The sequence below is a fragment of the Dendronephthya gigantea genome, unplaced genomic scaffold (genome assembly GCF_004324835.1).
Source record: "Dendronephthya gigantea isolate DGI-Jeju-01 unplaced genomic scaffold, DenGig_1.0 000004F, whole genome shotgun sequence".
In the NCBI taxonomy this organism is placed as follows: domain Eukaryota; kingdom Metazoa; phylum Cnidaria; class Anthozoa; order Malacalcyonacea; family Nephtheidae; genus Dendronephthya; species Dendronephthya gigantea.
Genome location: NW_021163014.1, coordinates 2,157,811 through 2,184,213, shown reverse-complemented (window position 1 = coordinate 2,184,213; position 26,403 = coordinate 2,157,811). Strand labels below are relative to the sequence as shown.

The 26,403-nt window shown below is 36.4% G+C and overlaps 2 protein-coding genes across 2 annotated transcripts; both read left to right on the top strand.

Annotated features, from left to right (window-relative positions):
* Positions 1-2,472: 2,472 nt before the first annotated feature.
* On the top strand, positions 2,473-8,841 carry LOC114515609. The gene is made up of 2 exons (XM_028534898.1): positions 2,473-3,608; positions 8,650-8,841. The coding sequence occupies exons 1-2, from the start codon at positions 2,717-2,719 to the stop codon at positions 8,745-8,747; spliced, it is 990 nt and encodes a 329-aa protein (XP_028390699.1). The 5' UTR covers positions 2,473-2,716; the 3' UTR covers positions 8,748-8,841.
* Positions 8,842-17,257: 8,416 nt separating this feature from the next.
* LOC114515573 (protein dispatched homolog 3-like) lies at positions 17,258-25,896 on the top strand. The gene is made up of 8 exons (XM_028534854.1): positions 17,258-17,577; positions 20,458-21,992; positions 22,388-22,612; positions 22,797-22,922; positions 23,377-23,653; positions 24,033-24,160; positions 24,460-24,546; positions 24,838-25,896. The coding sequence occupies exons 1-8, from the start codon at positions 17,328-17,330 to the stop codon at positions 25,456-25,458; spliced, it is 3,249 nt and encodes a 1,082-aa protein (XP_028390655.1). The 5' UTR covers positions 17,258-17,327; the 3' UTR covers positions 25,459-25,896.
* Positions 25,897-26,403: the final 507 nt, after the last annotated feature.

Sequence of the window (26,403 nt, the reverse complement as noted above, 5' to 3'; positions counted from 1 at the left end):
TTGCACGCTGAAAATTATTTTATCTCCGTACTGAAACAATACTTCAGCCAAGGTGTTGTGCGGTGGAGCGAACAGTGAGAATACATTAATTACTTTTTTCACAAATCAACAGCGGGCGCGGAAGCCTATATAGCCTTTCCCGCAATCTGGTTGGCTGCAGCAGCGGGCGGAATCAGTTTACGATATCTGACCACGGACTCGTCCAATATTTTATGCTCGAGCGAAAGCGTGTTTTTATGTTTTGCTTTTCTAAAAATTTATTCGCAAACTTTTGACTTTTTTATTTAAATTTGTATATGGACTAAATAAATATCACAATAAATTGAAGTGAATTTTAGTGAATTAAACGAATGTGGTTTTGATTGTTTATGTTTTTGTCGCTACTGATGAGTCTGACTACACAATTATAATCAGATCGAACGCCGCTTTTTGTGAAAATTTATGTAAATAATTTAGTATATCCTGAAGAGACAAAGGGTTGAAATGGGATAGATAATACTGATTGCATACAGCATTAAATGGAGTTTTTAATTACATACCTCATAAAAATATAATTTTTCTTCCCGAACAAACCTTGAACCCTTTATTTAGCGCGATTGTACTAATAACTTTATGAGTGAGTAGCAGATTGACTGAATTTTCGCTCGTTTGTACCGGAACGAGAAAAGTTTTAAGACACATTGTACATAAATTTGTTTAAATTTTTAGTCGTGCTGCATGCGATGTAACAGTATAATCATGACATCATAACATACTTAGCATACGTTAGTTTAATAAAAAGACAATTTATATTAAATATACGTTGTTTTATGCTTGCTTGGGAACATTGAAATGTTCGCGTATCGGAAATATAATAAAATGTACTGTAGCCATACAGTTCAGGTTTCAATTATCAACTTTCCGCGTTCAGCCAGTTGTAGGCGTACTTAAGAGATAATGCAGCTGTTATAGAGATAGAAATTGTTATCGGAGGAGGTAAATTAGTTTTTTTCCCACCTGATGCACGCATGCATTCGAGTCAAATATCGCTCCCGCAACCTCTTAATAAAGAGCGCGTAAACGATTCAAAGTGAACACCACAGATTATCGTTGCGTTTGCCGACGCTTGAAGGTAATAAAAAAGTTATATCCTGGAGTATACGGACACAACAGGTATACAAACAATGTCAGAGGTAGTACATTTTAATGTATATATTTTAAATATAATAATCCGTCAATTGATCCCAAAATAGCGCTCTGGCTATTTTTTGTATTTTCAAATGTTCAACACTTCTTAATGTAAATTCCGTGTCTCTTATGTGAGTTTTTAACATATTTTTCGCACTTATTTATAGCATAACTCGCTATAATCCGCCTAGCGGGCATAGCTCGCTCCATGTAAACAGGCCTCAAGTATACTCCGTTTAATACGTCCTTTTCATGCTTGCACACATGTGTTATAGTCCATATTTCTATTCAGCTATTTTCTTCGCAGTCAAATTCTCTGCTGGCCAAAGGTCCGAATCTTGTCGGTTTTATTCTGCATGAAGCTAAGCAGAATTAGAAAAAAACAGTTAAATCCATGAAAAATGTACCACTGGCAGATGATCATCAATAAAAAAGAATGACAAAATTCTGTAGCTGTCATGTGTACTAATTTGCAATTTCCATAAATAATGGCAATTCAAGTAACCGTTACCCCATAGTATTTTTACCCCGACCGTTAAAATATAATTTAATAACAGAATTATGTTGCTCAAAGATTTGCCGTTGCTCTTTCAACAAGCTTTTAAATCAACCACTTTCATGCGAAAATTTTCATTTGAATAGGTAAAGGATTGACGTGTAATAATCATATTGCGTTTTCACACCATCAAGTGCTCATTAAAAGCTTTCCAAAAAAATTATGTGACAGAAATTGAAGTGAAGATTAACATACTATATAGGTCTATAAAGCCCGTGAGCAGGCGTTATCTCGTCACGATACAGACAACAGAATTACTATGACCAATGGACGACTTGCGCTTTAGACTAATTTTTGATAGAAGTGACTAGAAGAAAATAAATCACCACCGCTGGAAAGATCTTACTTAAATTAGTGCAGATGCAAAGTTTGGCTGCAAAATTTTGTAAAATACGGAAAGTATAGCCATGCGAAGTTGGCATATTTTGTATACTTTTGTATTACGTGCGGAAATGTGTAACTAAATTAGTTACAAACTTCCAGCCATAATACAAAAGTATACAAAAATCGTCAACTTCGCATGGCTGTATTTTCCGTATTTTACAACAACTTCCAGCCAAACTTGGCAGTTTTACTAATTTTAGTAAGCTCTTTCAGAAAATGTCCTTTTTATCGTCAATGTAAGAAATTAGTCTAAAGCGCAAGTCGTCCATTATATGCTGTGAAATATGACGAGTTCATTCAAATTTTAACTTTCAGAACTCGAGTAGCAGAGATTTAGACTCCCACACTGCGCTATGGATGCCACTTCATCCAGTTATCAGGCGAGTTCAAACGCCGCGCCCCCGAATAAAGTTATAACAAAAAAAGATCGACGAGCACAGTTGGTGAAGCTATTCATTGTGGCGTTTGTTTCCATTGGAACCGTTGCTCTCACTATATTCGATGTGATTCAAACAGCTAAATCTCTAAAGAAGAAAATTGAGCTGACTGATAAAATTCACGCGAGTATTGATGCAGCTATGTTAATTCATAGTTTGCAAAGAGAGAGGAATGACCGCATTATACTCCACTCAAAGTCTGTTGAACTCAGGCGGACGTATGCTACGAGAATTTCGGGAAAAAACGGATGAAACTATCGTTAAATTGAAAACGAGAAATGGTCGAAGCCTCGATAAACTATCGGACGGTAAAGAGCCATTTGAGAACATTTTAAAAGAGGCTAGGCGTATAATCGACGAAGGAGAAGCATCAACTCTTGATACTTTGCAGAAATACCGAGAGTGGATTGATGAGCTTATTTTTACGCTTACAGGATATTTGAGGTCGGAAAACTTAGGGGGATACGCGCACTTGGTTTACGCATACGAGCTTTTAATCATGAGTAAAGAAGAAGCTGGGATGGAACGAGCACTTGGCGGTTTAAGATTTATGGAAGGAAAAAATTTCAGTTATGCAAACATGACATGGTACATACAGAAAAGCACACTTGCCCAACAGTACCTCAGGATCGGTTTCCTATTTTCGAATGAAATGAAGGAAATTCATTCTTCTGTATTCGCTAACAGTACATACTTGATGAAAAAAATCGAAAGAAAAAGAAAGGTTTTATTCAGCGAATCTCACACAGAACCGTCTAAAAAGGATGGTCTCGAATGGTTTGATTTGATGACAAAATACAATAACTTGTTGTTGGAATTACAGATGCAGCAAGCTGACATGATTAGCACAAAGGTCGACAAGACAGTTGCTGAAAATGCAAATCAACTCATTATCCGGTCGATGCTTTTGTGTTTTACCTTGATTATTGTGCCAGGTATTATTTTATCGTTAGGAAGGGTCCAGAAACGTTTCTACGAATACACATTGTCATTGTTCGATAAAGTTGGTCTAGAGCAAGCGAGAACGGACTTTTTAATGAGAGAAAATTCAAGAAACATTGAGAGTAAGTTGTTGTATAGCTATAGATTCTGCACGCATGGGCAATTTGTCCAGAGAAGTGTTTGCGCTTACTCTAGGTGATAATTATTTTAATTTATTCTATAGCTATTAGTTCATATTCTCCGTCTACTGCTGTGTATATATATATATATATATATATATATATATATATATATATATATATATATATATATATATAAATATATATATATATATTAATATATATATATATATATATATATATATATATATATATATATATATATATATATATATATAAATATATATATATATTAATATATATATATATATATATATATATATATATATATAATATATATACACCCATTTGCAAAAACGTTGGCCGCAGATAGATAGATAGATAGATACTCGAAGTCTAATTAGAAATGCATATGGCTAGATTTGCATGGGATTTCAATCATATTACACAACATATGCAATTCTAATTAGATTTCGAGTATCTATCTATCTATCTATCTGCGGCCAACGTTTTTGCAAATGGGTGTATATATATATATATATATATATTTATATATATATATATGTATATATATATATATATATATATATATATATATATAATTATATATATATATATATATATAGCTTCAATTCACCACATCGCGGTGTTCAAGAATTAAACTTTTAATAAATCAAATCAAATGCATCTTGTAATATATACTACGTTTCGGGGCGCAGCCCTTTCGTCAGAAATGTTTCTCTACTAATCCTAAGCCTTCTTATATAGTTACAACACATTTGCATACATAAATTAACTTTAAGTTTCCTCCCTCACATTTAATCCCATAGGACAATAAGTCATTAACTTTTCTATCCAAAAACTTTCCCTCTCATTAGGTTTGTTGATATCAGTAACATCAATTATTTGAACACTTATGTCCCCTAATCCCTTATGTCCTTGTTCAAAAAAATGTGCATATAAACCCTGACCACAAATACCTCTCTGACCCCTACCAAAACGTAACAATGAGCTTTTATGAATATTAAATCTCAACCTAAATGCCGTAACCGTGTTCCCGACGTACTGTAGATGGCATGTCTTACAAGTTATCAAATAAATCACCCCTTCCGAATCACAATCAAAGGCATGATTTATGTGATAAACTTTACCTGTTGAAAAGCTATCAAATTTAGACCCCAAGATAATATAATTACACACTTGACAGCGCTTCTTACCACACTTAGACATGCCTCTATCCGAAGTTTCAATACTACGTAACTTAGACCTGACCAGATGATCTTTAAGGTTCCTCGGTCTACGAAAATTAACAGTGGTTTTTCAGGTAAAACATTAAAAAAATCCGATGACATCTCAACTATACCCTGCATTTCCTGCAAGGTACCCTTTAAACAATTAAGTGCCGGATGAAAATCCAGTACCAAACAAACCCTATTGTCTTGACCCTTACACTGATCAGACACAATCTGATGATCATAATTCCTAACCCTATTAAATTGTTTCTCAATAAAACCCCGATCATAGCCTCGCTCCATCAAGAAACCCCTTAGATCATCCAGTCTACCCTCCAAAATTTCCTCCGAACTACAAATTCGTTTAAGCCTAAGTCCCTGTCCATGCAATGCAAAATACTAATGAAAAGTTGCCCGTAGATGGATTGATAGCTTTAGCCAAAATATTATTGGAGAATAATTATTTTGAGTTTGACGAGAAAGTATTTCGTCAGAAATTGGGTACAGCCATTGGTACGAAGTTTGCCCCGGGGTTGGCCAATATTTTTATGGGATATCTTGAGGAAAAGTTTATCAGCTCTTGTGAATTAAGACCTTGGGTTTGGTGGCGATTTTTGGATGATGTTTTTATGATTTGGCTTCATTCGGAAGAGGATTTAAATATATTCTTACACCGTTTGAATACATTTCATAACAGCATCAAATTTACCTGGGAAGTAGGTTTTAGAAAGATTTCCTTTTGGGATGTGGCGGTGACTCTTACCGATGATGGTTTTGATACTGATGTGTTGAGCAAGCCTACTGATGCACATCAGTATTTGAATTATGGTTCGTGTCATCCGTCGCATGTCAAGAGGGGGATACCATATGGACAGGGACTTAGGCTTAAACGAATTTGTAGTTCGGAGGAAATTTTGGAGGGTAGACTGGATGATCTAAGGGGTTTCTTGATGGAGCGAGGCTATGATCGGGGTTTTATTGAGAAACAATTTAATAGGGTTAGGAATTATGATCATCAGATTGTGTCTGATCAGTGTAAGGGTCAAGACAATAGGGTTTGTTTGGTACTGGATTTTCATCCGGCACTTAATTGTTTAAAGGGTACCTTGCAGGAAATGCAGGGTATAGTTGAGATGTCATCAGATTTTTTTAATGTTTTACCTGAAAAACCACTGTTAATTTTCGTAGACCGAGGAACCTTAAAGATCATCTGGTCAGGTCTAAGTTACGTAGTATTGAAACTTCGGATAGAAGCAAGTCTAAGTGTGGTAAGAAGCGCTGTCAAGTGAGTAATTATATTATCTTGGGGTCTAAATTTGATAGCTTTTCAACGGGTAAAGTTTATCACATAAATCATGCCTTTGATTGTGATTCGGAAGGGGTGATTTATTTGATAACTTGTAAGACATGCCATCTACAGTACGTCGGGAACACGGTTACGGCATTTAGGTTGAGATTTAATAATCATAAAAGCTCATTGTTACGTTTTGGTAGGGGTCAGAGAGGTATTTGTGGTCAGGGTTTATATGCACATTTTTTTGAACAAGGACATAAGGGATTAGGGGACATAAGTGTTCAAATAATTGATGTTACTGATATCAACAAACCTAATGAGAGGGAAAGTTTTTGGATAGAAAAGTTAATGACTTATTGTCCTATGGGATTAAATGTGAGGGAGGAAACTTAAAGTTAATTTATGTATGCAAATGTGTTGTAACTATATAAGAAGGCTTAGGATTAGTAGAGAAACATTTCTGACGAAGGGGCTGCGCCCCGAAACGTAGTATATATTACAAGATGCATTTGATTTGATTTATTAAAAGTTTAATTTTTGAACACCGCGATGTGGTGAATTGAAGCTATATATCTAAATAGTTTTTTCTTTTGGACTGGCTCCTGATGTATATATATATATATATATATATATATATATATATATATATATATATATATATATATATATATATATATATAAATATATATATATATTTATATACAAGTTGATCATGATGTTATTAAAATTGCTACTTTAGAGTAACATAAATATCATGCGGGTAGTTAATTTGATGTGATCTTTACCGGGATTGTTTGACCCTTTGAGAATACTATATGCTTCAAGAAACCAACGTTGCCGGTAAAAACGTTGCCGGAAAACATCGGTATTATCAACAAATATTCGGCTGTGCCATGGGCTTCCTATTCGTGCCACCATACATTATATAGCAAATATAATCATGGAACACATTCAAGATCAGTTTATTACAATGATTACATCAGCAGCGCACCTGATAACACCTGATAAGAGTACTACAAAGCAATGGATATTCCACCAGCCCTATACACCCAAGGAGTTTCAGAGTATATTGTCACGCGAAAAGCTCAAAGTTTACAAAGCTTTACAAAGCTTTTCAAAATCTTATAATTACAAAGCCTTACAAAGCTCAAAGCTGGCTACAAACCTTGAACATTAGAAACTTGAACAACTGCTTTCTAAAACCCAAAGACAAACAAAAAATTCTGCAGTTTAAGTAAGTGGTATACCAAATCAGCTCTCAGAATTGTGAATTTGTGTATATTGGACAAACCGAACGTGCACTCCGGACCCGGATCAAAGAACATCAACGAGCCATTACTACACAGGATAAGAATTCTAAATTAGCCCAACACGCAACTTTACACAAGGACATCATAAGCTTGGAAAACCCGAAGATTATAGAAAAAGGAAGCAATTAACGGCAACGCTTCAAACATGATATTCCCAAAGGGCCACCAATGCCAGTAATGATCACATCGAATTACCTAGCTCAAGTACAGGCTGCATGTTTAAAAAAAACGCAACCACTTAAATATGCAAGACATTAATACAGCTCTAAAGCACAATAGATATAAGCATTTCTGGGAATTGAAAATGGCTCTTAATCGTTCATTTAAAATGCTAAAAGTTATTTTAGCTGAACTGTGGTGCAAACCCGAACAATATTAATATTCTTGCATATTTAAGTGGTTGCGTTTTTTTGAGACACCCTGTATTTATGTTACGCTAAATTAACAATTTTAATAACAGCAACTTGTACATAACTATAGCATGTATAATATTTTCAAGCAGGGCTTCCATAATTTATTTGCATATTGCTTTCCTCCAACAGCAAGGGGAGCTGAGAGAAACAAAGAACTATTAAACATTTTTTACAATTATTATTATTATTACTTTATTTGTGGAACTATTTAACCAGGTTGCAGTTTAGACACGTCATATTTCGGTTTATAATACACTTATTAAAAGGCTGCTATAAAAATTAATTTAGATAGCTTGATCACCCAGCTATGCGTCTTTACTGAATGCATGTATAAGTTAAGGAGACGATCTGCTGATTTTAAGATGGACCATACAGCACTTAGCTCCCTAGAAAGCTCCCTATTTTTAAATCACATTTTTCTATCTAGAGAGTGCAGTAATTTGAAACTCGATTACACGGTTTTCATTTCTAAGGAAATTTCCTTAGAAAAGTGCTATGGGGGAGGGGATCATTAATAATTGCATATAATTATACATTCTTTTAAAAATATTTGTTTCTCTCTGCTCACCATCCCTGTGCGAGGATGCAATATGCAAATAAATTATGAAAATTCTGCTCGATTAGATAGGGAGTGAAATTTTCATATATTCATGCTGAAATAAGCGTAGAAACAATCCCTATCAAAATAAATCTTTCAGGCATAAGACGAGTGTATGAATATCTCCTCCCCCTCCATGCAATTATGTGAAATAACGTGAAATAATTAAAAACTTTTCCTAACAATTGAAATTTTAGATTTGTCACAGAAGTGGAAGGATTTTTCCAATCATAACCATGGCCCGAGTTATAGCAACAGAGTTGCTCCCAATGCTGTTGTAAATTGTAGCCAGTGAAAAAAATGCAGAAGAAGTGAAGAAAACTTCTTGTGGGTTAATTGTTCGAAGTATTTCGTGTTTTTAAGCAGTGGTGTTTCACCTATCTATAATTAATGCATTTATAGCTTTGAATTCGAAGAATTAAGGGTGCATGTGAACTCTGTATTAAGGGTGCATGCATGTGAGCTCAGCGCCGGATGATTGCGTATAACCAGCTGACAGGTTGAATGTTTTGAAGTAAAACCATATATACCAGTCGCTTTGTGCTGTTTGTAATTAATTAATTCTTATTGACCAATAACAACTTAGATATAGTCTCTATGTATATATTTAGATACACGACTACATTTGCTTTGTAAATTGCAAAACGCGAACCGTCCAACTGAATTTCTTTACTACTGATATACAGTCATCGTCACTTTTTGCATCAAGGTGAAAATGTCACCATTACAGGGAGGCAGAAAGCATCTCAAATTTGATGTGGACACGCCTCCTGTATAAATCACTTCAAAAAGGCAGCTAGAATTTCAATATGGTAGTTTGAATGTCAAATATTAGTTCGACTTAATGAATTTTGCTTACCCCTTCCGCAGGTCAGTTTTCTGAGCATCAATAATGACACATTAAGTTTTACGCCGCTTGGGGATAATTTTAGCTAGGGGTAATGGCTCTCCCAGCCGGTTTATTTTTTGTAAAACAAAACGATATTTATGGGTACATCCATTAAAATTCCAAATATTTATGCTCAAAAAAGGGTGGAGGCAAATTTCTGTCAAAACAATTAACAAAGCAAAGCAAGTTGACCCCACCCCAAGGAAAGGGTATGCTGCATGCATGCAGGAAATTTTGTAATACCTTAATATATAATTAGCAATATGCGTGACCGTATAAACGATCACGGGTAGAAAGACACTTGCACATTGTATCGAAAAGTAAGGCTTATTATGACACTTGCAGATAATCTACGCTTAGCCGATATTAGATTAATGAGAGTCGCAACATTGCCGCGCCAAGAGGAAGCTCATGCTTGCCATCATCCTGCTTTAACCACCTTATTATAATTAATAATAATAATTAAAACTTTACTAAAGGAATAAAATTGCACTGGAGTGAAATTCTTTACGTTTAAAAGTATTGTAACTCTATTAAAGAAAAATATTTATATGGTAACAGGCTAATTTAAATACGCTATTTGTCTCCTGGATGCATGCATGAAATATTACAACAAGTTATAACGATTATATAAAATTGTTAAAATATTGACTATAATTTACTGCATTACATCAATAACGCTGGAAAGAAACTGCGTTTAAATCGGTCCGTACTGCTACAGTTAAAATTAGAAAAACTATCAGAGTTGCGGAGTGATGTACCATGTGATGGACCAAACCAGTCTGGAAATTATAGTGCATTACAAACAATATTGCCCTACTGTGATACTTACTGTAAAGTGTAAGCGGCATTAAGCACATAATATTTGGCATGTAGGCTGTAGCATAATTTGGAGCAATACTAGCTTATGCTGTAACAATTATGAATATTATTCAGTCTTACAAATTAACTGCATTCATGTTTTTATAACTTTACTCCATGGATGTAATTTCCTATTATTGCCCGTTATTCCGACACACATGTTTTTCTATTATTGCCCGTTATTTCGAACACATGCAAGGCTCGGTAAACATTTGCGTACTTTTCGCGTATTACTTTTGGGTTCAGTTGATATGTCATTATTCCGGGGGCTGTGTCAATTGACCCACCTCCCCGTTTTCACTTCCGATTATTTTGACAAACGTGCGAAAAATCCTAGATCCCCCCTGCGCACATGCGGTGATCCCGTATATATTTATTTTCAGATCGCACTGTAGGCGGCGAACAAATGAGGAGGCTAAAACTTTGGGGGATACCATTTTGTAGAAGTCACCTGGAAGACGTAAAAAAGTGAGGAGCGATGGTGAGCTAAACTTAGCGATGAATCATATTACTTTTTAAACATATATGCATGTAGCATGGATAATTCAGATAATGTAAGTTAGTGTTTATGTAGTATTATTATATTAGCTAGCAATTATTTTCATTGCGATTTTTTCTGCTCATACGCCTGTTTTGATGAAATTTTAAAAACGTAGGGTTTCGCAGAGGTTATTATTTCTAATTGATTATGATTATTATTAAAATACTTGAATGGCAGTTCAAAAACGAACTGAAAAACACAAGTTTACAAGTATCAGAAATAAGACTATTTACATATTTACAGTGATAAAATACTCAGAAATACAATTACTAACATGTTAATACCATAATTACAAAAAGATATGCTAACATTAGGTTCTAAAATATTAAAATATTAAAATGAGTTCCATTTACGTATGCAATACGGCAAAAAGCTATCATTATAGCGTTTCGTTCGACATTTAAAAAGAGAGATCGATCGAGGATGTCTGAGATCGTACTCATGGGTTAAAAGTTTGGGTAATAGACTAGAAATTTTACCCGAAGGGTCATTATAATTATTTTTATAAAAGGTTCTGCATAACCGTTCCCTTCTCGCTTCTAAGGTAGGTAAATTCAGGTCTTTAAGGCTTTCGCTGTAGGACAAATGGGGAAAAATAATTTTGAACGCACGTTGCTGAATATGTTCCAATTCAACGGTGAGGAAATTAGGTAGTGAGGTATGCCAAACTGGACATGCATATTCCAGGACAGGTCTGATGAAACTACAATATACCGCCTTAAGATCACTAGGTTGGACACCATTTCTTCTTAATAGCCTTAAGGCATACAGGCGTTTGCTTGCTTTAGAGGATATGTGCCTGATGTGTGTGGTCCACTTGAGATCGGAGGTTAAATTTACTCCCAGGAGTTTGATAGAGTTCACAGCCTCCAGAGGTAGGTTATTGACAAGCAAGGGTTGCCGGGGGTTGATTGATCAAGAAGGACACGGTGAAATCTTTAGTTTTTTTTACGTTTAATTTCATGTTGTTCACATTCGACCACTGAGACACCTTGTCGAGTTCTTGCTGTAATTTTGGAAAATCCGGTTCACATACTCTAACAACTTCAGAAATAGCACAATCATCAACGTACTTGTACAGTGGTAGTTCACTGGATAGATCATTGACCATTATAAGAAAGAACAAAGGGCCCAATTTTGTGCCTTGCGGAACTCCAGCATTGATTTCTTTCCAATCAGATTTACAAGATTTTAATTTAACGCGCTGTTGTCTGCCTTGAAGGAAACTTGAACACCAGTTTAATAACACGGGTGGAACGTTGAGGAGTTGTAATTTGCGCATTAGAATGTTATGGTCAATTCGATCAAACGCTTTGGAAAAATCAATAAAGCAGGATCGAATAATGGTATTAGGTGTTTCCAGGGCCGAAAGCCAATGGTGGATTAGGTGCACGAGGGCGTGAGTCGTTGAGGACTTTTTCACACAGCCAAACTGGAGGGGATCAATGAAAGGCATAACAATGGGTGCAAGCCAATTGAACACAAAAGACTCAAGGATCTTGCTCAGTACTGCCGTGAGGGATATAGGTCTAAGGTCCGTATCAATAGATTTCGGTGTAGGGATCTTGCTTAAAGGGAGAACATCCGCGCATTTCCACAGATCAGGTACACGACCTTCTCAAATGGAAGAGTTAAACATGGAGCATACAGGGTAGCTAATATTTGCGGCACATGTTTTCAGGATCCAATTGGGGATCTCATCAGGTCCTACAGACTTACGATCGTTAACACCTGCCAATGCAAGTTCAACAGCATCACGCGTAATGACGTATCTATCAGGAACATTGGAAACGGGTACTGGAGTGAAATTTAAATGCGGTATATCAGCAGCAGTACTGCAGAAGGATTCATTAATGACGGTGGCAAGTTCAAAGTCTCTCAAGACGGTGCCGTTTATGGCTAGACTATTAAACGGAGGGGGGTTGGACATTCCTGACAACTGCTTGATACCGTCCCACCACTTTTTAGGATTGCTCTGGTTCATGTGATTGATTTTGTCGTAGACTGGAACAGACTGGAACAAATCCAGTTGATCGTCACATGAATTTCGCCTCATGAGCGGTGTCCAATTGACCGAGTCCAGGCAGGATTTCGTTTGTTGGAAACACGATAATCACGCTTTTGGAGTCGTGTGGTGGGTAGGCTTGGAGCATGTGGTGAAGTAGGTTGAAGTAATATGCTAGAATGATCAGATTGGCCAATAGGTGGCAGGATGGTAGCATCGTAGTAAGCCGATAAAGTTGAAAATGCTTGATCAAGGATATTACTTCCCCTGGTAGGCTTGGTGACCAGAGTTTTCAATCTAAAGGAATTGCACAGATTTCCTGGCTTAAATTGGTTAAAATCTCCGAGAACCAGGACAGCGGAATTAGGATAGTTGGCCAGTGAGGAATCTAAACATTTGAAGATATGCGTTCGAAGCACGTGGTCATCGCTTTGGGGGGGGTGATAAACTGTTCCCAGGATAATGGAGTTTATTCCTCGGGGTAATCGATCCATTTTGATTAAAAACCATTGACTCTCAATTTCAGGATCGCCTAAGTCAGTTAATTCGGTAAAGTTAAGGTTTGAGTTAAAATAGGAACAAAGACCACCACCGCGCTGGTTATTCATTCTATCACGTCGGCAAGATACATAACCAGGAATACGTATAGACTCGTTAGTTATTTGTGGATTTAACCATGTTTCAGTAATTACGGCAACGTCACACAGTTCGATAGAAATTGATGCAGAAACTTCGTCTAACTTGTTGACCATCGACCTAACATTACTAAACCAAATCTTGGGAAAGCGTGGGATCGTAACAGGAGTCTTCAATGGGATTAATAATCTAAAATTGGGAACCCAGATGCGCTCCCGCCGTTTGTTTTTTCTGTAAGTAATCCTAGTAGGTATTCTCATTTCTGCTGGCTGATATTGTTCCGTGTTACTCGATGAACATAGTGGAGGTATTCCTTCCACGACTTCATTTGTTCTATGGGGTCTATTTGAAGACTCGAGTTGAACTTTATCAGGGGCTTTATAAGCGTTGGCGGCTGCCAGAACTGGACCCTTGTTGGATTCGGAGGCGGCCTTGGACGGTAGTTTCTCCTTGGACGGTGGTTTCTCCTGGACGCTTTTAATAAAAAATTTTGATCACGATTTCTGACTAGGTGTCGATGGGTTATAGGGGGGTGATATGCGTCTTGAATTCCAGGTATAGAGCTGCAGTGCCTGGGTCTTGCAGGGAAAGGCTTCTTGCACAATTCGCTTTCGCAGTCTTGCTTTTGATGGAATGCTTTGTGTTGTTTAGCACGGTAATGATGAACCTGTTGCCTTAGAGAGTCATTTACATTTTGTTGATTTCCATTTAGATTATCTAGATTTGGACTAAGACACCGGTGGCTTTTATTTGCATTTGGGAGATGACCGGCAGTTGGATCTTTTAGTTGGATCTTTCTGACTAGATGTCGATCAGTTATAGAGGGGTGATTTGAGGCTTGAATTCTAGGTATAGAGCCACAACGCCTAGGTCTTGCAGGGAAGACGTGTTCCAAGAAAACGCAACTGGAAATCAAAATAACGGAGATAGGTAGTGACAGGTGATATCTACTAAATTTTATAATGAAAATGTTTACAATTCTATACATTTTTACGCGAATTTTTTTCCATAACTGACTAACGGAATAATTGTATATACAAATTTTAATACACCCCGCATGCATTTATCGACTGTACGGTTTACGCTAAAGAATTATTGAGGGAGGGATGGAGCGTTTTTGTAGCAGGACGTCATTCACAGTACCACGAAAATACAAGATTGATGCAGAGGCAATGAAAGCTAAAGCGCCGTTTACACTACACTCGATTTATTGGCACGGCACGGCTTTAATGGGTATCCGTACCCATCTCATCTGTGTTCGGCCTTTATTTTGGTCTATTGAACAGTATTGTCACTAATAAATTGGGTACGGGTGCCCATTTTAGCCGTGCCGTGGTGATAAATTGAGTGTAGTGTAAACGGGGCTTAAGACGAAAGTAGAAATTTTTGTGACGTGCCAAAGTTAAGACAATTCTTTTTTTCTTTGATAAATATAGGCATGAAATTTACTCTTCTATACTTGCATGTCTTCAGACGAAAATGTTTTCTGGTCAGTCTTATCCTGTCGAACCGTTTCCTCGTTGAATATCAGCTTAGATTTACCAGCATTTGAAACGGACAATCTTTGTCTAGGAAGACGGTCATGACAAATTTTCCCCGAGTCGAAACAAACTAAACTTGCCCGAGGAAAAAAGAATGGTCGTCTGCGCGGGTGCACTACAAACATAAAAGAAACTGCTCGTCGCTTTGTTGTGACCAAATAAAAGACGTGAAAGAGCGTTGTAGCACAAACGAACAGATATTAATAAGCGATTTCTGTGTTAAAAATTAAAGTACTTACCGTGCATGCATACTTCAGAGGTGATAACATCGGTTATTTGACGCATGCATTGATAACTCTGACGTATACCGCCTTTTAAATCTCGACTGTAAATCTTAGCGTTATTTTCCCACCCCCGCATTCAAAAGACTTCTTAAGCAAACTTTATGCTGTAATCTTTTGTGACAAGTGAAAATTAATAGAATTCAAAACTGAAATATTTTTTATCATTCGTAGTTGACTACACCGCCAGCTAGCCAAGATTTTTCAATTTGGTTTAGGAAGCAATTATTGCAATTTATACCCCACTGCTTAATGATAATTATGCACTGTAAATGAACTTTATAATATACGAGTTGTCCATTTATGTATGAATAAGTTACACACATTAAAGCTACAGCCTAGTATAGCATTATAGACTGAAATTTCGATGTTTTTGCGTGAAATTATTGCAATTGCTGCAATGCCAAAGGAGATGTGTCATTGTGTTCATTTTATATTATGTAATTACACGCCTCTGCTAACTCTCTAATTGCTGTTATTAAGATCTCGACAGTATCTTCGACTTCGGAATAATTATTTATGTTGTACTTAATCTCATATGAGCTGCAATAATTTTGTAAATGTATCATTAATTTTGTAAAGTATCTTCCCACACAATTATACTAATTGCTATAGCTAAGTCAAGCTCTTCATGAATTTCTAACTGGGTACTTTACACATTATACGTTTTTATGTTTTTTCTCTTCAGAAATCGCATGTAAAATCCTGCGAAGAGGAAACGTTTGGTTTAAATAATTATTGAACGGCCAGTGAAATATCCCACGGGCAAATTCGCGTAGGCCACTATTTAGTATAAGTGAAATATATTATATACTTTTAAGGCACAGCCCCGTGGAGTTGTAGGCACAACAGACCTCTCCTTATTTACCTGTCACGGATTCGTTTCATAAAAATAATAAATTCATCAATCATGAAATACAATAATTATATATTGCTGAAGTATGGATTGAAGCACGAGCATATATGATCTCTTAATATATGCCTAGTTTTGTGCCTATATTTTTGGAACTATATACTTAGTAAAAATAAGAGGATTGAACAGCACAATCTACTAAGGAATATAATTTCGATACAGTAATTAGATGTCTGTATATACCCGTATATATATAAAATTATATAGCATTAATTGGTCTTAGTGGGATTGCTGCCTATGTATACATTGTAACTCACCAGACATTGAATTGGATCCAACAAAATTAGATCGTGTGAACACCTTTAAGCAACTTAAAATTACGTCGTGACTATGTGAATCCGGTATAGCGTAAATGGGATCTAAAACGTCACGAAATACCATTCATAGAGTATTAGCCGGAAAGATTATTTTGAACTTATTAGTAATGATCTGAATTGCTAGCATGTCAGTCAATATAGTATTTATTGACCTGATCTGAACTTTTAGCCAGGCTTACTTAACTTTAACACGAATAATCAATATCTATTATTTGGGGTTAAGTCAGAAAGAGTACTTTAAAGATATTAGTAATGTACAGCATGTCAGTCAGCCAATTTTTTAGACAGGCTTACAGAACACGATGTATCGATACCTATTATTCCCCCGGCTTAATTTTGCAATGTTAACGCACTACAATTGCCGGTCTGTATGCTATATTATACCACAGTTATACATCGCTGAAATTCATGACGTTTGTCAACTGATAATAATCGGGAATCGGCGACCTATAATGACCGTTTAAATGGCTAGGCTGCTAGCTCTAACTTCTCTTAGTCTTTCCCAGGATTCTCGCGTATATATAGAAAAGCGGAAATCGGAATTAATAGCCAGCCTAGAATGAGACAGTGCCCAGGAGTTGATTAGAAAACTCCATATACCCGATGAATCATGCATGCCAACGAGCTCTTATGACCAGCTTCTAAAATCCATCGTGTCATCCAAGGAGAATATTATTGTTTCTAGGGTCAACATTACATAGCCAGCTATTTTTGTTCAGCCCCCGCATGATTAAGGAAGGGCACGTCTGCAGGAATAAACAATATGTAGACGTCATTACATGTCGTATGACGTCATTGACGGCAGTACAAATAAATCATAATCGTCGAGGGACGCGTCATTTGAACACTTTAGTGTAAGTCATTGGACGAACTGTACGGGATATAGGGGATATGACTGAGATAGAGCTCGGCCGAACGAACGCCGTAGTGCCCCAAGAAACGACAAATGGTGCTGTTATTGATATAGACGATGGAGATGGTAAAGATTTGAGAGATGATACGATAGACCAGCTCGACGAAAGTGAAGAAAAGAATAAAAGCTCAGATAGCAGCGTACAAGGCGATACAGAAGATGAAGACGACGAGAATGCACCTTTAGGCTACTGCCGTTTTGTTGTGAAGCATCATCGCTTGACCTTTGGTATGTTTACCTATTCTAATCATATTAATCCGTGAAATATTATAGCGCTGAGTAGCTCACAGCCAAGTGGATATGTGTGTGAGTAAGCTCAACAATAACACAGCAGGTTGGCTATATAATGTTGTCCTGAATAATTGATTTGCAAAATGCTAAGTATGTTATGCTTGTCTTTAGCACAACCAAATTTCAACGAAATAACTTGTATTACTATGTATAATAATTATGTATGGTATGGCAGAAATTCAGTAAAAAATTCAAGCCGAAAACCGGGATCCGATACGTGAAACTTAGCCAGTTTTTTAGCATCGGCCATCGGGTATATGATATCATAAGATTAAAGATAATAGCAGGCAGCCGGGGGCAATTCATTTACTTAATTTACCTATAAAAGATATCTTTCTCTGCCTTTTCAAAGTAGCTGATTTTAAGTGTAAAATCGTACTCCTTTCTGGAGTATACTTGTATACAAATAGTTATACACACAAGTATAAACCTTCGTTCTTAAAGACAACGGAAACTAACTCCTCAATGAAATTATGCTCAATGGCAGTGCCAGCGAACGATCAATATTTTATGTCGAATATATATAGTATTGATCCGTTTGCGTCATGCAGTACATAAAAACCCTTTACGCATGGCCAGAAAATTCGGACATATTTAACATTCTACTTCCGCCTAAATTTGCATATGGTGTCAAAATAAAGCTTCGTGAGTTTATAGTAAACTGTAATGTGCACAGTACTAAACGCTAAAAATACACCTTTAGGTAGGTCAATTATAATTTGCCTTAATTGCTCGTTGCAGAGCAAGTTAATCTTAATATTTTTATACAGTATTTCAAAATGTTTTATCAGTATTCGTCCTGCATTTTCAAAACAAAGTTTTGGTCATTTATCACGTTGAATACCATATAAAACGAAAACCGTAATAGCGTAGAAATAAAATAAAAATGCAGAGCCGACATAAACCTTTGCCAGCAAAATATTACCTCAGGATCTTCAATATGACACGAGTTACAAGAAACAACCAGGGCAAATAGCAAAGATGAAATGATTTTCTTAAATTTTGCAAAATTTAAGAATGCGCAATATAATTTATAGTTCTGCAAACGAATAATATTTGAACAGATATGCAAATTTGCTACGGCAATCTGCATATTCCATGTCCGCAATTTCTGGCCATGGTATATGTGTATGTAGCTACTGATATGCACAATATTCAGCGTTTTGCCTCCCTGTTTGTGCGGAATTCGAGGCTAGTTTTATTTCTCTTGAGAGCGAAAATTGTATTCGAGATAATTATATGTTAACGACCTTTGCTGTTATTTGAACAATGAAGATAATTGCGAGAAAACTCCAGCGCAAAAGGCCCTGTAAAGTAAAAGCCCTGTTACACGGTGCAATTTTTCCTCCAACTTGCAAATTTGGCAAGATGTAAATTTGGCAACAAAGAAACCTTTATGCTATTAAACTCCATATACGCTTTTTACACTTACATTTTAAATACTCTGAACTATAATCTACATCTCTTAACGGTAGAGTTGCATTGCAAGTTGCATGAAAAATTGCACCGTGTAACAGGGCCTTAAGGAATCTCCATGGTAAACCCTACTCAGTGAATGCGTGCTTCGGTTTGTCAGTTTATCTCTTTATTTTGTTGCTGGTTTTGTTGTACTGTATATACGTCCCATATGAAATCACCTGCGGTTGGCATAATGAGCAAGCATAATAATAGCATTAACGTTCAGAATATTATCCGATCGTTTATAACGCATCGGTAGCTGAATATAGGATTAGTGAAATATTGAAGCAGGCAGTGAAAGTTTTTGCTGCAGGCTATATTTACAGTTCATTTAATCCCTTAGCTTGGCAAGCATTGCATGTATACAACACAATTGATGCATTGTGAAATAATCGCATCAAAGGATGATAGCTTGTCTCAAATGTTAAAAGCATTGTCACGTTCTCAAACTTTCAACTTATGAAACGTATAGCTTGTGGAACAATGACAGTGCACGAATAAGACCAATAGGATAAATGAGAGGCAGATCGAGTTTAAGTGGGCGCCACCCTATATTGTGCCTCTTTAAATGTACCAAGGACGGATATCCGTGCAGTGAGAGTTCCGATGTACGTCACTGCCTAACTGGCACGTTTGCCAGAGGAAAATCCTTTTCATTTTACATCTAAATGTTTAGTTTACTGTTTGATATATTCTTTTAAGCTCTACAAGCCGGGTGAAACGCTAGGTCAACCACTGCATGCATTTACATCAGTACATACGCAGAAACATTAACCCTGTTCAGGCTGCCAATTAAAAAGCCGAGCACGAATAAAATCGGTTCGGGTACCCATTTGTCAGGTTGTGTCGATAAATTGAATGTAGCGTGAACGGGGCTAATATGTTGAATGAAACTTTAGAGAAATTGTTAAAAAGGCACAAAAATGCGTAACATGCAACACGTAGTCTGTGAGAAATTGACTAATCCTGCTATTATTGCCGAAACCCTTCAGCTTGAATGGGCAATTCTACCCTGCCAATTATCGATGGTACTCCCCCCCCCAACTTTACGTCACTCCCAAAACACCCGCCCACACTTGTTGAATTGCCATCATTCACGTTTGACGTGGATTAGTTAGGATCAGTAAAAGTTTCATTAATTTGAGTTTTGCTGCGGGGCGAAAAATCAGTACAAAGCATCGTGAAGTTCTTTTTTAATAATGATGTATATCACATGTAAGATGTTTGGTTTAATTTTCACAGGCAAATGTTTGGGCGCGTCAATATCTGAAACCTGTACCAATTATTTCCCCAAGTAGGCCAATCACAAAGCATTACTTAACAGTTATTAACATGAGTACTCTTATTTTTTTTCAATAGGAATAACATTGGGCGCACACTTATTTATGATCCTTGTCACACTAATACTTCTCCTCTCAGGATATGAAGTCATACCAATCAATTTCTCCTCCCTTCCACTTGATTTGAAAGACGATTCCACTAAACTTCGAACCGACGCTTGGCTTCACGTCAAAGATGATGATGCTGTCATCAAACTTAATGGTGATCAGAGAATGCGTGGTGTTGAATATCAAGTAATGGTCTTCTACTACGAGAAAAAAGGCGGGAATGTTTTTTCCAAGGAAAATTTACTCGATCTGCAAAAATTTGAAAACAGCCTTTTCATGGACGCTGACTATCAAAGAAAACTTTGTCAATTGGTGTATACGGACAACACAACGAGTTCCACGGTAGGAAACGAAACATATGCGAAGTGCAAAAAACCTTTATCGATCTTGCGGTTCTTTGATGGCTCCTATAAACGAATGAGCGCCGATTTCGACGATCCAACATTTTCAAACATTCCTAAAGTTCTTCATACCGCGAAATCAATGAACGCAAGTAGGGCAATTTTGAACTTTCACCTTGGAAAAGATTCTGTCGTTACAAAGGACAGTGCAGAGTCTGACGTTACTCGAACCTTGTTTTACACGGGCTGGCCAATTGAAGGATACAACAGCACCGATGAACGGAAGGACGATCAGAAAAAAGAAATCGACAAACTAATCATCGATATATTCGAAAAGAAAATGGAAGACACTTTCAAAGATGGTGTAGCTGGTATGGACTTCGTATACAATAACATCGCTTTGTTTGTAGAAGCCACCATTAAACAAGTTATTCTTGATATGATGTTGGCCGTAGCGAGTTTCATTTTCATCTTCCTTTTTATGTGGTTCCAAACTGGTTCCTTTTGGATCACTTCGTTTGGCATATTCAGCGTTATTTCAAGCTTCAATATCGCAAATCTTATATACAGAGTGGTATTTGATTATCGATACTTTGGAATATTCCACGTTCTTTCCATATTCATCATCCTTGGAATCGGCTCAGACAACATATTCGTGTTCATGGACTCTTGGAAACAATCACACAAAGGCACTTATAAAAATCTTGCCATGCGTTTAAATACAGTATACAAAAGGGCTGCCAAGGCAACTTTGATCACCTCGTTCACCACGATGATGGCTTTCTTTTCAAACATTCAATCCCCGTTGCTGGCAATTTATTCATTTGGACTCTTTTCAGGAATTCTTATAATCGTGAACTATTTGTCAGTTATTCTCTTCTTCCCAACCGTCATATTGACGCATCATCGCGATCGTGATGGCAATTGTTGCTGTTGGCCAATGTGCAAAAGAAAAACGAATACGAGCCAAAGCTCGACCGACAACTTGCATGAAAACAAACCAAGTGAATCAATTACACAGAAAATCAGTAACTTCTTCGAAGGACCGTTTTTCAAATATGTTATTACACACAGAATAACTCGTTGGGTCGTGATTGCTTGTTTCCTTGTTTTGATTATCGTGTCCATTACATTTGCAACACAAGTAAAGCCCTCTACTGAACAGGTGAGATGCAAATACGTATTTTATTCCTATTATTAGTGTTTGCTTCTTTAGCTCATTTGGAATCGTTGTCAAAGATTATTACGAGAAATACAAATGCATGTTTTTTCTCTAATGAAAAAATAATTGGGTTCAAAAACTATTTATCCTCCGATGCAATACTATATTTCAGAAATTTGTAAGTTAATGGTCGTCGCTCTCTAATCTTAGCGACTTCGCAAGTTAATTGTGAGCGTGCATCTTATTTCATATCATAACATTGTCCACTTGCACTTTTGTCGTTTTTTATGAATTAGTGACCATGATGGATTTCCTCAAATTAAAATTGGGAGTCATTCTTCTTCAATCAAAAGTATTAATAATGTAATTTATTCGTTTTTCCTATAACATTATTGTAGATTAATGTTTGGTCAGATGACACAAACTGGGGTCGAGGAAGAACACTATCGAAAGAGTCATTTCTTCCAAGCCAGGAAGATAAAGTGATTGTCGTACATGTTGTTTGGGGTTTACAAGATCAGGATCGTAGTGAATGCCATCAAACTGACTTTGAATGTAAAGGGAAAACTGTGTTTGATAAAAGCTTTGATATGAATCCTCCGCCTTGTCAAAATGCTATTCTGGTAATTACTTTAAACTTGCCTTTGACAGTCACTCTGAGATTCCATAATTTTATGAGCTACGTCATCGTGTAATTCTACCTTTTGAGCGCCTTTTACCATTTTTTGGTGACAAAGAAAAGAGTCAAACACTATAATTACTGTATATGCATCTTTCTCATGGAGATTTTTGTGCTTCTTTTTCTAGGATTTATGTAACAAGTTCAAAAATCTGCCTCCTGAGCAAGAGGAAAAATTAAGACTGCGGAGGAGTCAAGTAACTGGGGAAATTGAGATTGAATGCATTTTTGAGCGAATGGACGAATATTTAACGGTTAGTGTTCGTTTATGATGACCTATAATTATTATATCACACTATTTTTATTTTGCTTTTACATCCTTTACCTGAACTATTGCCATCATTTCCAGGCGTAATAATTAACGACAAATCAAGACTGATTTTTTTCTTAAAAAACGACATTCTCGTCACATGGGTAATAGTACATGTATTTCTTCCCCCAATCGAATAAATCAAATCGTTTTTTTGTGACGATATCTTCTAAACACGCAGAAGCTGTGAATTGCTTTGAATGTCAGTGAGAAAGATTGTTGCGTACGGCCGCCACCATAGCAACAGCGAATTCACACGAATTATTTTTTGTTGGGTACTCAAACCAGAACTTCATGTACGGGCAAAGAAATACACATAATTTCGGTATAACAAACCTCAGTTGGATAGAATAAGGAATTTTCAATAGAAAGTAATATTTCAAATTTTTTCTATTCAGGTCGAGGCCAACAAGACAAAGTATCCAAATGGATCTGATTTTGGTTTCCCTCTAAATTCGGCGAAAATGAGAACTTTAATGGAAGCTAACGAGCCGCGTTTGTTTAATGTCTCGCTTCCTGATACCTATTACCGATTCTTTGAAGTTGGTCTGGGTTATTTTATAACTGATGGAGGTTCTCGTGATTTTGCTAAAACCTATGATTATGATAAATATCAGGACACCTTCGGAGGACAAATCGATCCTAGCTCTATCAAAAATGATGCAAGTATCCAAGGTAATGATTATGGCACATTTGTAAATTGTTAAATTATAAGTAATTTCCCGAGGGTTCTCAGAAGGAATATCTCATAAATTATCTTTCACGTTGTAAACAAGATGTTCTTTTGCTGTGTGCACTAGAGCGTCGTTTTTGAGCGCTTTCAAAATCCTTTTGTCTATAGTCTTGTTTAGTACACACGTGTTATATGCCTAATAAATTATGTTAGATTAGCTTTGACTTTTATTGTAAATTGACCGTTATTGAGACCATTTTGGCATGAAAACAAATGTGAAAACGCTACTGTGTGTGCATAGCCTTATTAGTTCATTATATGTTCTTATTTTATTCTTTATTATTTCATTATGTTCTGATGTTCTTCATCATCTCTTTTCAGGGAACAAGTTTGGCAATCGGCTTTTGTATGTGGCCATTTCTTTAAATACGTCATTAAATCCCTTAACACTGGGGTATGAGGAAGGTTTACCAATCCACGATAACTGGGAAGAATTTATCAAGAAAGAAGTAAGTGAAGATTTCTGATAGCGTTTTTAAAAAGCTGTCTTAAATAAATGTTTAAATGTAATAAGAGCCTGTTTGTATTTCATCGTATTTTATTCACGTGTATGTTGCGTGGATAAAAAATCCACTGAAGACAGCATTTTACGATTTTTGCATTTAAAAAATATGGAATATGAGACAGTATGATGATAGTCCATGCAATACACACAATATGACTAAAATTTTTAATTCTATGAAGCAGAGAAAATCTATGTTCTAGCATTAGGAGTCTCGTATTAACATAACGATTTCGTTTATTTTAGATGAGTGCCATGCCTTCTTCATGTAACAATGGTTTTCAGGCAACTGTATCAGAAAGCAACGAGTGGCAATGGCTTAAGGTCCAAAAGGTAAGCTACATAGACTACCGTATATACTTCGTAAAAATAGCAATATAATAATACAGTTTTCAGTGAAAAATTATTATAGCTACAGAGGTAAGGAAAATAATTTAGGCTAACCATCAAAATTTAACAACCAGGCAATTTCACCTGGTTTTGTTCATCGATATTTGCGACGTACTAAATATAGAGGATGCTTTCTAATTATTGACCTAGATTTAAGGTGTTCCAAAAACATGCAGCCTCTGAATCAGAAATGTTTGATAAAAATTGTACTAAATAAGATAACACCGTTTTCAGATTCTCGTCGATAGCGCAATCTCAGGAATAGCTATTGGTTTAGCTCTTGCCATTATCGTGCTAACGCTTGCCACAACGAATGTAATCGTCGGTATTATGGCAACCTTAACCATTGCCATGGTAACATGCGGTGTTCTGGGATTAATCCCCATACTTGGATGGAATCTTGGAGTATTTGAATCTCTGAATCTAACTCTTGTTGTCGGTCTAGCGGTGGACTACGTTGTACACTTGGCTGATGGATATATGGAGCTCGAGTATGAAGACAGAGTTTCTAGGGTGAAGTATACATTGGGTCATGTCGGTGTTTCCGTCTTTTCTGGTGCTTGTACAACACTGGGATCCTCCATTTTCATGTTAGCCGCGAAAATTATCTTCTTTCAGCAGTTCGGTATCTTCATCTTCTGCACAATCGGTCTGTCTATTCTATACTCCCTCATTTTATTTACCACAATTCTGGCCTTGATTGGTCCCGAGGGTGAAGTGGGCTCGCTTAGACCACTGTGGAGGATGTCAAAGGATTACATACGTGGTAAAACCAAGGACCATACTGACTGCAAAACTTGCAAAGGAAAAGGATTCCACAAAGTCGATTTAAGTGAACAAAATACTTTACTCTAACTTTAGGCTAACTATTAGAATAAACGTTTTAAGGACAAAATGGAGTAAAAATTATACCCAAGATAACTGATCAGTGCAGGAGTAGCACACCTTTGCAATCATGTATGTTAAAACATATATGTATATTATGGACTATAAAGTTTATTAATAAGTTGCCCGGTTGCATGCCTCCAATCTGTTGCATTAAAAAACAAGTCATCTACTTGTAACAATTTATTTATGTTTATATTTATGTAAATATTGAATTATAGTATAGATTATGTTTACCTAGATGACAATTAGCAATTTAAAATTTTGTGCATGGACACATCCTGAAACTGGAATGCATAACCATGCAATTCAGGAATAATTATCGCTCATAAATGTACAATATCAAATTTTAGGAGCGTACTACACATGTACATGCTTTATTACATGAGAATATATTATTAGACTCAATGTTTGTGCACATGTAAAAATGCTTGTTCTCGCAGTTCATAAAGGAGGGAAAATGAAGGGCATTCCTAGCATTGCTGTATTTACAATATTATAGACCTTGCCCCAGACTGCGAATCTTGATTTGGTTGTAGCCTCTTTGCTACTGCGACGGTTTTAAACTTGCGCGTTGCTGATGGATGGTAATATCTTGAAACATATTTAATGCCCCGGTCTGACAAACAGCTAACCACGCATCTAAAAGTTGATTAAAAATTCACAGCGGCGCTTCGGCTGAGCATAATTATAAATATTTCCCACAATTATCCGAATTTAAAGTAAGAGGCGAATCGTGTATTTAAAAGAGGTGCATATGAAAAGAGAACTCCAACGCTTCTCTTTTTCTTCAAATGATATGTCGACACAGAAAATACATAGAAAAGAAATCAGCAATGAACTAGATTACAGGAAAATCCATTCTTATATAATTGAACTTGATGATTACAGACAACCCAACTTACACCGAGTGCG